General features: G+C 31.1%; 1 protein-coding gene across 1 annotated transcript in view; it reads right to left on the bottom strand.

Annotated features, from left to right (window-relative positions):
- The window catches only part of LOC134698356 (ATP-binding cassette sub-family D member 3-like), a 49,736-nt gene that overhangs the window by 20,810 nt on the left and 14,677 nt on the right, over positions 1–14,249 (bottom strand). Inside the window, exons 8-18 of the mRNA XM_063560486.1 lie at positions 13,304–13,374; positions 11,718–11,841; positions 10,791–10,847; positions 10,199–10,251; positions 9,409–9,498; positions 8,881–8,950; positions 6,201–6,270; positions 5,288–5,385; positions 3,811–3,902; positions 1,936–2,024; positions 603–672 (exon numbers count right to left, since the gene is read on the bottom strand). Of these exons, the coding sequence (XP_063416556.1) occupies positions 603–672; positions 1,936–2,024; positions 3,811–3,902; positions 5,288–5,385; positions 6,201–6,270; positions 8,881–8,950; positions 9,409–9,498; positions 10,199–10,251; positions 10,791–10,847; positions 11,718–11,841; positions 13,304–13,374 (884 nt within the window). The remainder of the gene's footprint in view (positions 1–602; positions 673–1,935; positions 2,025–3,810; positions 3,903–5,287; positions 5,386–6,200; positions 6,271–8,880; positions 8,951–9,408; positions 9,499–10,198; positions 10,252–10,790; positions 10,848–11,717; positions 11,842–13,303; positions 13,375–14,249) is intronic.

Below are 14,249 nucleotides of genomic sequence, written 5' to 3'. Positions count from 1 at the left end.
ATTAAATATTGTATTTGTTATATTGATATTCAAACAGCCAATAGTACAGTTATCAGCAATTTCTACATTTTCCATTTGATCTTGGTTGATATTGGTGCAGAAAACACTGAACAAGTCAGGAATATAACAGTTGTTTTCCATTTGTTTGCTGCATTTGAGCTTTTGATTTTGCCAATTGTTAGGATACTTTCTGTTTTGAATTTTCCTTTGAATTTCTGTTTTTGTTGTTTTGTTATTTGACTGTTTTCAGTACTTATGACTATGGTAGTCATGGTAGTAGTACTAACTTTATTGGTGATTTAGACAATGGACTATTACTTAAGCTTGTTGTAACACATCCTATATACTGACATGATGAATTGTATAGAACCAGAACATTTATTGTATTGGCCTTTTATAAGTGGAATTCTTTTTTAACATGGCCTTTTATAAGTGGATTTCTTTTTAACATTCTGTAAAATTCAATATTACCATTCATCAAATATATAACCAGCATTATACTTACCTTCACAAGCTAGCATATTTTCTAATGGTTTATAAAGTGACTAAAGCATCCAATGGTTACATTGGCATTTACACAATAACAATAAACATGATCATACCTTATTATGTGATCCTGAGGGATGATTTTACCACTGCCTGCTTTAAATACTTTGTTATTTTTCTTTTGTCCTGAAATAAATTAAAAGCTGACTTATATAAATCAGGAAACAAAATGTCAGTCATCCTTCTGATGTAGTTCCTGAGATAGATGAAAAGAAAAATATTTAAGGGACATATGGAGGGACTGACGGATGAATGGAAGGAAGATCAATGGTATTACAGTATATTCTCCTTTTTTTTAGGGGGGTGTATAAAACAACAGACAACATGGGAAAATATTACTTAGAAAAAAAAATACTGAGCCAAAATAAAACATTATGTGTGTTTCCAGTTATATTCATAAGGTTAGGAAGGCATTTTTGTTTATATTTTTTAAGATACAGAATGGGAGATAACTCTGTATTTTACAGTGAAATGCCATACTAGTTTTTTCCTTGTAGGTACCAGTCTTGTATAACAACTCCAGTTTCCAGTGCATGTCAAAACATTGAGGGAAAATAGTCCACTTTTTTCCGATTTTTTTTCTACTGAATTGAAACATATATATATATATATATATATATTGAAAAACAAATCTTGCATCTTTTTGGGGATATCAATCCAGGAAAGTGGAAGGATATCATATTTACTGGAAGTGGTGTGGCCTAGTAAAAACAGAAAACAGAAGGTAGAAAAAAAATGTTTTGACTTCAGGGTTATGTAGCTTTTTATTCTTTGTGGCATGACCCACTTTTTTCCCCAATTAAATGACAATTTCACATTAGTACATACATGATATGAACATGTAAAAAAATTTCTATGTAGCATTTTTTATTTTTTTATTTTCAAAGATCAGCTGTTTTGTATGTAAGCCTATGGAGCAGTCAATTACAAGACTGCAACATATACCGGTAAGTCTTTGATGCTTTAAAAAATTTAACAGAATTTATCCTTATTTTTTATTTAAATGAAGAAAAACTTGGCATGTGTAAATTTTTGTCCTGTCCAGAACTACAGTTAAAATTTCACAAATCATAAAATTTCATATAAGAAAATAACCCTTACTTAAAGAAAACCAAGCAACTTTTTATCACTCTTTTCCTATTTACAAACTTTAGTAACCATGTATAATCAAGTTTCCAGAAAATTTATTAGAACACCAAATATTAAAAGAATGGTGCCTTGATACACCAAACATTTATGTTTATGACTCAGAAATATGTTCTGCAATAGAATGCAGGGTTAATTAGTTAAGATAGGTAGGAAATATTGGCTTCTCATAAGATAAATCATACAGTGATGAGAGATAACTCTGTTTTCCATGACAGCTTTAATTATATTAATCTGCCTTACCACTCTGATCAGAAACCATGGTTCTTTCATATTGTCCTTTGTTTAAATCATCTAAAACTGTGTTTAATTGTGTAATTCTGGCTGTAAACCTAGAAATACATAAACCAATGTAAAACAATCATATGTGTATTAATATTGGAAATATTCATATAATGCATCCAATGGACAATTCTGATCAACATTATACAAGTTTTTCATTCATTGAAGTTTGCTGAACATGATTTGATTTTGTGTTTTTAACACCACAGCTATTTCATGGCTGCCACTATTTAGTGGTGGAGGCAGCCAGAGTGCCAGGAGAAAACCACTCATCCTCAATGGAAAAACTGTGCAGGTCAGGGTTCAAACTAACAACCTCAGTGTTGACTGGCTAGTGATTACAGAAATCCCCTTGTTGAACATGAAGTAATGCTGATGTCTCCTACACTTCGAGTTTAACAATACACATTAAAAAATTAAATTGACAGTCACATAATTGCCAACCATTTTACTGTCAATACTAATAAAGGGAGATGAAGGATACACATTAAGATATACAGCAACCCTATTCCAATAATAAATCAAAAGATATCTAAAAGTTCAACATCCAGTCATCAGTGATAAACAGAACTTTATCTATGTAATGTGTCGAGCTCTTAATCATCTTGAGTTTATAAAGTTGGAAGGTTTTGTGAGTAAACATAAAAGGAACTATGGGGTATAGTCAGATTAAATGACAAAACAAAAGATTATAGTGTTATTTACTGGCTATTTCTGTATTGGCACTGGTACAGATTCATGGTTTGCTGTATTGGCCTTGAGACCCATAGAGTTAAGGGCCAATACAGCTGACCTCGAATCTATAAAAACCAGAAGTGAACGTCCCGTATTAGACCATGGGCCAATACGACTTTTTTCCGCTTTTTTTCTGTATAAATCCTGTTTTTTTCCGTTTCAAAAATTTAAGAAGTTACAAAACATTGCACATCATTTAACCCTGCTTATTTTATGATTTTAATTTAAAAAATATTATACAAATGTTTTAATGCATTACGATACTTCCATAGTTAAGCAATGGCGTAAGAAAATCGAAAACCAGAAGGGAATATCCTGTGTTACTTTTTCCGCCTTTTTTCTGTATTTGCCCTGTTCGAAGAGCAAAAATAAATCTTGATTTATATGGACAGTGGAATGTTTTCAGTATGGCACATGCTGATTCATCTGTATTAGGGCTTATTTGCTCATATCTTTGAGTAGTTTATAATATCCAACAATAATTTACTTTTGGATATGACATGTCTTCTGATTGTCTGACATTGTTATATTTATCATATCATAGACAAAAAAAATTTCATGTGACCACGACATCATCAACGTTTTTTCATGATTTAAGCCGGTTTAAAAAGGAATTTATAATTAAATCATAAGAAATAACTGTAATATTTTATCAGTCTATGAAGAAATAATATAAAAATTGTGGTGCACACTGTTAAATAACCTGCTACGCTCCTTATTCAGTGTGCACCACATTTTTTATGTTATTTATTCATAGACAGAAAAAATATTACAGTTATTCCTTAAATAGACAAATGACTGTAAGAAATGTCAGCCTATAAATCATATAAATGAGGTCTTTTGTCCTTTTTATGTGGTTAGTACCCATGTGATGAATCAAACCTTTAAATGACTGAAATTCTGTGGTTATAGTTTCCTATATGGTATAGGTTTGGCTCATTGTTGAAGGCTGAACAGTGATCTCTAAATGATCACATCCTTTTCCTTTAGTCTTTTATATGTCTTAATTACAATTATATAAAATTTCAACATTATATATTCCATTGGATGAAACATACCCTTTTTGCACTTATTTGTTTTCATGACTTTTAAAATACTTACCCAGCCAATCTAGTCATATCTCTGCCAGCCAAAACAATTCTACCGATGGCCTCCGCCATTCGTACTAACATTCTACCACTTTTATAATAATCCTGTTACAGATAAAACATAATAACCATGATAACTAATGATGTATTAATTGATTAAAAAATATTTCAAAGGGGAATTTCCCAGCTCCCCATATCTGTTTGAGTAATGAGAGAGAGCAATGGAGAGAAAATGATTGCCAGGTCTCTTACAATGGTTTAATTGGAAAAAGACAATTCAAGTAAACTTCAAAAAATATAAATGAACTAAAACTGGAAAACATAAAAAGTCTGAAATTCAGTGGTTGTAGTTTGTTGATTTGCTAGAGTGGGGTGCTCATTTTCGCCGGGGACACAATTTCGCCGTTTTAGGATTTTGAGGTGTAAAAACTTCAAAGGATGGCTGATTTGGAAGAAATGTACCGGTTAATTATATTTTTATAATAAATATGATAAATTTTTAAACTGAGACAAAATTGCGGCTCCTACCGAAAATGTTCGAAAAACGGACAACGATTTTCGGACAATTTCCTGAATAAAACAAGATTTCAAAGAAGTATTTCTAAGTAAATATTTTACTGAATGCCCTAATTTTGAATTCTTAACACCTTTGAAATGTTTGCCATTCATCTGTAATGCAATTGATTTGATAAAAAAATTTAAAAGCTGCGGTTATTTGGTTTTAAATAGATGTGTAAAAATGGCGAATATGTGTCCCCCATTGACAAAACATCTGGAAATTTCAAACACCCTTTAATCTAACTTTTCAGATGATTTTGTTCAAACAAACCCGTTTTCAAGCTTAAGAATATTTTGCATTTGAAGTTATCTTCATATAGAAATATCAGTATACTTCAACAACATTTAGATCTGAACATAAACTGAAGAAAACATGGAAAGATGTGGCGAAAATGAGCACCCCACTCTGCATTTTTTTTTTTTTTTTTTTTTCATTTATTAGGCTGTTTTTTTGTTTGAATTGTTTTACAGTTGTCATTTTGGAGCCTTTTATAGCTGACCACTGTGGATTCATTATTATTCGTTGTATACCAATTTTCGTGGGTTTCATGGGTAAAGGTGAATGACGAATTCAAATGTTCAACGAATAATATATTTTCTATAGTCTTTATATACAGTGATTGTCAAAACCACGAAATCAAATATCCACGAAAATGCAAGTTTTCAGCAATCCACGAAAATTGATACCCACGAAAATAAATGAATCCACATCATGTGGTATGGGCTTTCCTCTTTTTTGAAATATGTACAGCATTGTACGGTGACCTATAGTTGTTTTTTGTGTCATTTGGTCTTTTGTGAAGAGTTGTTTCATTGGCAATCATACCAAATCTATTTTTTATAAGACTAACAAAGGCTAGAGGCTCATTACTTGGGACAAGCCCAATAAATCTTTATTTCCACTTTAATGTTTGTATGACTGATATATTTACCTCTAATCTCTCACTTGAAGTGCTGTTTAAATGCCGTGGATCTGCTAAATCTAAAAATGGTCGACTGACTACTAAATAACCAAATACAGTTGCTACATCTGAAAATAAACATTTGAAAATGGTAACACAAAAAATATATAACATATAAATACAACATAGTGTAATTGCCTATCAGGGATGTAGAAAATCCTTCAGTCCTAAAACTTGAAGAAGGTTCTACAGACTTCCTCTTCTTATCATGTGTAAGTTCTGCTGTCAAATAAACATGTGTCAATTCTGTTGTCAAATAAACATGTGTCAGTTCTGCTGTCAAATAAACATGTGTCAGTTCTGCTGTAAATAAACATGTGTCAGTTCTGCTGTCAAATAAACATGTGTCAGTTCTGCTGCCAAATAAACATGTGTCAGTTCTGCTGTCAAATAAACATGTGTCAGTTCTGCTGTCAAATAAACATGTGTCAGTTCTACTGTCAAATAAACATGTGTCAGTTCTGCTGTAAAATAAACATGTGTCATTTCTGCTGACAAATAAACATGTGTCAGTTCTGCTGACAAATAAACATGTGTCAGTTCTGCTGTCAAATAAACATGTGTCAGTTCTGCTGTCAAATTAACATGTATCAGCTGTTCTGCTGTCAAATAAACATGTGTCAGTTCTGCTGTCAAATTAACATGTGTCAGTTTTGCTGTCAAATAAACATGTGTCAAAAGGCTGGTTAGATGACAATTCTGCAAGTAAAATTTGACTGATCCTTTTTTCACAATATGATCAATGCAACAATTTTTCCTTTCTCAATCTGATGTCACATAAGTTTTATGAATTTTTGCATTTCTATATAATTTGTACAATCAATTAGATTAATACCATATGTAATAAGAATTGGTTTGTTTAGAAATGTTTAAGATAACTTACATTTTGCTATAATATTATCTACAAATCCCATCTGCATTCTAAATGATATAAAATTCCGTAAATGTCGTACCTATAAAATAATAATAAATTGAATTAATTTAGTAATTTTCAAGAAAATAAAAGAGACTGATAAATGCATTATTTTTTTTAAATTTTTAGTGATAGTTCATTGAGCCATGGTTGTATGAAAACTGTAACATAGCTCATTTACTATAACCTTGACCTTAAACAGTAAATCATGTTAATTAACAATGTCAAATTTTGAATTATTTTGATGGAAAATTTAATTTTTTAAACATCAAATTCTGATGAAAGAAGAATATAAGTGAAAACAGGTAAAATAATTAACTTGATGGTTATTTAATACCATGATGTGTAATAAACAAGTCTCTACGGTTAAATAAATAGATGAACACTACATCATATGGAGTTAATTGACGACAGCTATGCTATATGACTTGTAGATATTAACATGAACACTACATCACATGGGAGTTATTTGATGACAGCTATGCTATATGACTTGTAGATATTAACATGAACACTACATCACATGGGAGTTATTTGATGACAGCTATGCTATATGACTTGTAGATATTAACATGAACACTACATCACATGGAGTTATTTGATGACAGCTATGCTATATGACTTGTAGATATTAACATGAACACTACATCACATGGGAGTTATTTGATGACAGCTATGCTATATGACTTGTAGATATTAACATGAACACTACATCACATGGGAGTTATTTGATGACAGCTATGCTATATGACTTGTAGATATTAACATGAACACTACATCACATGGAGTTATTTGATGACAGCTATGCTATATGACTTGTAGATATTAACATGAACACTACATCACATGGAGTTAATTGACGACAGCTATGCTATATGACTTGTAGATATTAACATGAACACTACATCACATGGAGTTATTTGATGACAGCTATGCTATATGACTTGTAGATATTAACATGAACACTACATCACATGGAGTTATTTGATGACAGCTATGCTATATGACTTGTAGATATTAACATGAACACTACATCACATGGAGTTATTTGATGACAGCTATGCTATATGACTTGTAGATATTAACATGAACACTACATCACATGGAGTTATTTGATGACAGCTATGCTATATGACTTGTAGATATTAACATGAACACTACATCACATGGAGTTATTTGATGACAGCTATGCTATATGACTTGTAGATATTAACATGAACACTACATCACATGGGAGTTATTTGATGACAGCTATGCTATATGACTTGTAGATATTAACATGAACACTACATCACATGGAGTTATTTGATGACAGCTATGCTATATGACTTGTAGATATTAACATGAACACTACATCACATGGGAGTTATTTGATGACAGCTATGCTATATGACTTGTAGATATTAACATGAACACTACATCACATGGGAGTTATTTGATGACAGCTATGCTATATGACTTGTAGATATTAACATGAACACTACATCACATGGGAGTTATTTGATGACAGCTATGCTATATGACTTGTAGATATTAACATGAACACTACATCACATGGGAGTTATTTGATGACAGCTATGCTATATGACTTGTAGATATTAACATGAACACTACATCACATGGAGTTAATTGATGACAGCTATGCTATATGACTTGTAGATATTAACATGAACACTACATCACATGGAGTTATTTGATGACAGCTATGCTATATGACTTGTAGATATTAACATGAACACTACATCACATGGGAGTTATTTGATGACAGCTATGCTATATGACTTGTAGATATTAACATGAACACTACATCACATGGAGTTATTTGATGACAGCTATGCTATATGACTTGTAGATATTAACATGAACACTACATCACATGGGAGTTATTTGATGACAGCTATGCTATATGACTTGTAGATATTAACATGAACACTACATCACATGGAGTTATTTGATGACAGCTATGCTATATGACTTGTAGATATTAACATGAACACTACATCACATGGGAGTTATTTGATGACAGCTATGCTATATGACTTGTAGATATTAACATGAACACTACATCACATGGAGTTATTTGATGACAGCTATGCTATATGACTTGTAGATATTAACATGAACACTACATCACATGGGAGTTATTTGATGACAGCTATGCTATATGACTTGTAGATATTAACATGAACACTACATCACATGGAGTTATTTGATGACAGCTATGCTATATGACTTGTAGATATTAACATGAACACTACATCACATGGAGTTATTTGATGACAGCTATGCTATATGACTTGTAGATATTAACATGAACACTACATCACATGGAGTTATTTGATGACAGCTATGCTATATGACTTGTAGATATTAACATGAACACTACATCACATGGGAGTTATTTGATGACAGCTATGCTATATGACTTGTAGATATTAACATGAACACTACATCACATGGAGTTATTTGATGACAGCTATGCTATATGACTTCAATTCAATTCAAAGCTTTATTTATAGTCAGCATGTTACATAACAAATAAACATAAGCTCTCTGAGCTTTTATAACCGACTTGTAGAGATTAACACAGATCAAATTCTTAATTCATTGACAATATAATAATAATTATTTAATTTGTATCCTGACTTACCAATTTACTAAATGTAGCTAATATAATGGTTTGTTCTCTTTTGTTCCCTTGGTAGAATGCTATTTCTTCACTGAAATAAAACAAAGTTCAATGGTTACTACTTCCTTACCAAGATATTGTTGTGTTCTATTTCTTGTTCTTCATCATAGTGACTATCATGACTATACAGATTAACATATTTGGTGACAGATGTAATTTATACAGATTTCAAGAATTATTATACTGAAAGTGGTTTCATACAGCTGCTTATGAATATCATTTAAACTGATTTCTTTTGAAGGTTCATGTAGTAATGGTTGGTATTCAGGCTAGCCTGATAAGCTCACACACCAAACATTTCAGACATATTGAATTTTCTATGATCTTGAATAGTTGATTTTGTAGCACTTAGCCTCATCTTTCTACTATATAGTTACAATGATAAGTGGTAAAAAAACAATCATTATTCAAGGGCAATGACTACTATAATAAATTATTTAAAGGGTTCTGTTTTAATTATGGCTTCATAATGATATTAAAACTGGTTACCTGTTAGTTATCAATCTGGTATTAACATATCTGTATTCTCCCTCTAACTTTTGTTCTTGCATGGTAAACTTTCCAATAGGTCGCCGTAATCTGGTGAAAAGGAAGAGGAACTATTATTGTCACTAGTATACACATATGAAACACGAAATCAATTTAAAAAAAATATGTATATAAAATAGGAAAATAATATAAACTTAATCTTAGAGATTTAAGCTGGAGCCATAAGCTTATAAGTAAATAAATAGGAAATGGAACACAGATCATTATAAAGAGATATAGTATAACTAACAACGTTAAAGTGATGCTACCCAAATTAAAACTGGATCTGTTTTTAGTAAGCATTTGTGTATAAGATTCAAAACAGGCAAACTCAAATTAGAGAACAACAAGAATGTGTCCCTAGTACACAGATGCCCATACGCATTATCATTTTCTATGTTTAGTGGACTGTGAAAAGGGTGTAAAAACTCGAATTTAGCATTAAAATTAGAAAGATCATATCATTAAGACATGTGTACGAAGTTTCAAGTTGATTGGACTTCAACTTTATTAAAAACTACCTCATTACAAAACTTTAACCTGAAGCAGGACAGACAAACGAACAGAAGAACAGAAGCACAGATCAGAAAAAATAATGCCCATATTTAGGACATAAAAACGAAAATTTCAGCAATTTTTCCATTTGTAAAGGGGCATAACTCTACAACAGTAAATGTGACACCACCCAAATTCAATATTGATTTGTGTTTTTGTGATAATTACATAGCATCTGGAACTTAAAATAAATTACCTTGTTAAGATAAGTCCTGAAACTGCTAAATATCCTAACATAGTTGCTGGACCCTTAAATAAAATAAAATAAAAACTATAGATTTAAACTATGTAATCCATTTAAGGATTTAAATCAAATCAAAAGTAAATAACACTTCCTAAATGTACATATTTCTTCAAAGTAAAATGAAATTTTAAGCAAAGTAAATAATCCTAAGAATAAAAATACTGATTAGAGCTTGAAAGTAACCAAAACAATATTTTAGACTAAATGGACAATTATATTAATACCCAATTATTAATTTTTTTCTGTTATCTTGTTTACACATTAATATTTTTCCTGTTCTGTAAAAAGTGATTTATCCATTTCCTTTCTTAATTTTATTTATCTAAGTAACTTAATTTTCTATTTTAAAACATTTTATGCTATTCAAAAATTGCGCACCAAATAAAACTATGCTTACAAAAAACTAATTTTAAATTTCAGACAGTTCTGAATTATAGTTCCTGAGAAAAGTGCAAACAAAATTTGAACAAAATAACAGAAGAAGATGGAGTGATAAAAATCAGTAAACTTTCTCCTTTCAGAGAAGGGGCTTAATATATATTACCTGTGCTCCAATACTGCCAGTCAACTTAATTGTGTATAAACCTACATCCAGTAACGGCTGAAAATATAAAATATCTTTTTAGAATTATCATAAGCAGTTAAAGGGGCATTAACTATCAAATTCATGTTCACCCAACTTAATGTTAATACAATTCTTATATTTGACTAATAACACACTAAAACTTAAATCAAATTACAAAAATTATTAAAAGAACAATTAACAATGCATGGAGATGATAAAGTGCATCAGCATTTAATTGATGTATTTTCATCTAGACAGTAATTTACAACATCTGAACCTTTACCTTTTTCAGATTGAAGAATACTCACCCTCACTATAATAGGTGTAATTCCACCAAATCATGGTACGTCACATCCGGTTGCATACGAAAGTAGGTCTAAAAAAATATTCCCTTGAATTTGACCGTTGTAGGTAATTTATCCTACATTTTATTGCAGTAAAACTATTTCTGTGTCATAAACATATGTCTTGGGTATTTCAAAACACCATTATTTTTTATTTGTGATTTCTATAGAAAATTTTGTAATCTTGAGGTTACATGGTGACTAAACCTTGTACACAGATAGAATAAGGGGAGAAATTTGATTGGTTAACCTCCAATGATGGTTATTTTCTTATATGCAATGAAATGTTATGTGAAACTTTTTCTATAGAACTGGACAGGATAAAACTTTACTCATGCCAAGTATTTCTTTATTTGAAACAAAGATAAATTCTGAACAATTTTTTGAAAAGTGCAAATTTAACAAAGACTAATAGGCGAAAATCAATGGTGGTATTACACCTAATAGAACTGGTGTACAGCCAGAACGAGTAACTGATCTTTAACTTACTCAGATTAGAGTTTTACACTCCAAAAATATTAAAGGAACTTCTATTCATCCTAAGTGAGTAACTGGTTCTTACCTTACTCAGATTAGAGTATAACTCTCCAACAGCATCACAGAACTTTTCTACATCTTGTGTGAGTAACTGATCAGCATTAGATATTCTGTTATCTAAATTACTCATTTTATAGTAGGTAAACCCCCTGAAATTAAATTACTTTATTATTATTATCTGATATTTGGTTCAATTAAAATCTTAACATATATATCAATATACTTCATCTCATATTTACAATTTTAAGTCTTTTAATGTATAGATAAATAGATTGGTGGTTAATGCTACTTTCAGCATTATTGTCTATTTCATAGCGGTCAGCTTGTATTGGTGGAGGAAGCCAGAATGCCCAGAGATTCACATTAACGGTCAGCTTGTATTGTTGGAGGAAGCCTGATTGTCCAGAGAATCACAGTAACGGTCAGCTTGTATTGGTGGAGGAAGCCTGATTGTCCAGAGAATCCCAGTAACGGTCAGCTTGTATTGTTGGATGTAGCCAGATTGTCCAGAGAATCACAGACTTTTGTAAGAAAACTGACAAGCCTAGTCAATTAAGATTGGAATCGAATGCAGAGTTTTAAATTAACAACCTGAAGTGTTGACAGTTTACTGAGTTTAGACTCTGTTGGTAGTTTAAGATAACCTAAAATCTTAATTCTAACATGACGTCCTTCAAACGCTTTGAGTACACACCCGTGGTAAAATATGAATATATTTCATGGGCTGTTCCCATTGTACCCCCACGTCATATGTTTTTTAATGAATGAGCGACTAGACGTCATAGAACAATGACGTCAGAATATAAGCAATTTACGGGAAAATACACGCTTGTGAAACGGAAAATCATCACAACAAGGAAACGTTAACAAATGATGCTAAAATGAGTTATATTAGCCGTTTTTGTATACATATGAGACATATAAGTACAATAATAATTAGATTAATCTAAAATTATCTTAATATGTTATCATAAATAGTTAAAGCATCATCATTTATTCAGTTTGCTCCGTTATTTTACGTCAATTTAATAGTGCGTTTATATATTGGAACGGCAAATAATGCCATCACCTAGAGCGCTTCGATCCAAAATAATTGCCGTATTTGTCCTATTAGAATCGAAATAATTCATGGGGGCTTGAATATATCTAGATTTTACCACGGGTTGTCCCTTTATGCCGATATTTTACCCCTCGCTATCGCTCAGGGTAAAATATTTGTCATAAAGGGCCAACCCGTGGTAAAATCACGATATATTCAAGCCCCCATGAATTATTTCTTAATTAACCTTTGCTGGGGTCTAAACATAGTTGTAAATAATTCTCAAAAACAATCAAAGTTCTAGCATGTAGGGACAGTTGTGTACAGCATAACATAAGGACACACAATTAAAAAGTATTATCAAGGCTCACAAAAGCATTTCAAGGTGTTGTCATGGCAACTTTAATATCTATGGTAAATGAATATATCTTAATGGTTTTTAATATATCTAACATCTTCTAGTATCATCCCTTAAAACTATATGAATTGCTTTCTCAGTGCATCATAAATTGGTGTCTGTGGATTGATTCTTGGATTCAGCCTTAACCTTTTAAGGTCATAGTTTAATTTACCTTAAGTATTTATCATATAAGTGTTGAGACAGGTTTGTTCTAAATCTCAGCTTCAACTCATTTAAACCATACTGAAATAGAAATATAACAGTGACATGTCTAACACGTATATGTTCATCCTGGGAAAATAACCCTGTCACAGTTGTTCTTGTGACACAATATAAAGAATATCATTTCTTGTAATATATTCAATATTTTCAATTAAAATCTATTTATAATCCAACATACTTACCTCCATCCTATTTATACAATATCTTAAACATTCAGTGTTTAACCTATATATTTTAAAAGAAACATTTCATTTTTGGTTAAATTTATCAAGAAAACTGGCACATGACGTATACTAGAACAAATAACTGGAATATATTATACAATTCATATTTAATATAACTCCATACCAGATAATTGTATGAAACTAGATATCATTGAGATGGAAGCCATCTCTGTGGGCCCCACTGTCAATAACGTGGGGTAAATAAGTTGTATGGATAATCTGATATGAAGCATTATTTGAAGTTATTACATAGTCTCATGTGTGATTTCAATCTAAGATTTTAAGTTAAAACTGATAAATATTCTCATCTTACTTTCATAGTATAATAGTGATATGACTGCATGATGTGAACTAATTGTTGACTACTCTAAGGTGACTTCTGGATATATGGATTGATGTTTGAACAATATGTTTAAAGGTGCTGCCCAATTGATATTTGTCACATATTTTTAGAATTATGCCTTCAATATATTATGACCCAACAAGTATAAAGTATGAAATATAAACGGTTCTCGAGAGGTAGAGCAGACACAATTTGTTAAGAACAACAAACGGATGGACAGACCGACAGACTGACCTTAGACCTAGGATGCATACATTATGACACATTCTCTGGTGTTGGTTTATATATATGTTAAGTTGAAAATGTTTGTCAGGTATAAAGTATGAAAT

Source organism: Mytilus trossulus, chromosome 1 (genome assembly GCF_036588685.1).
Source record: "Mytilus trossulus isolate FHL-02 chromosome 1, PNRI_Mtr1.1.1.hap1, whole genome shotgun sequence".
Taxonomy (NCBI): Eukaryota; Metazoa; Mollusca; class Bivalvia; order Mytilida; family Mytilidae; genus Mytilus; species Mytilus trossulus.
Note: the sequence above shows the minus strand (reverse complement) of the source record. Positions and strands in the feature narration are given on the sequence as shown.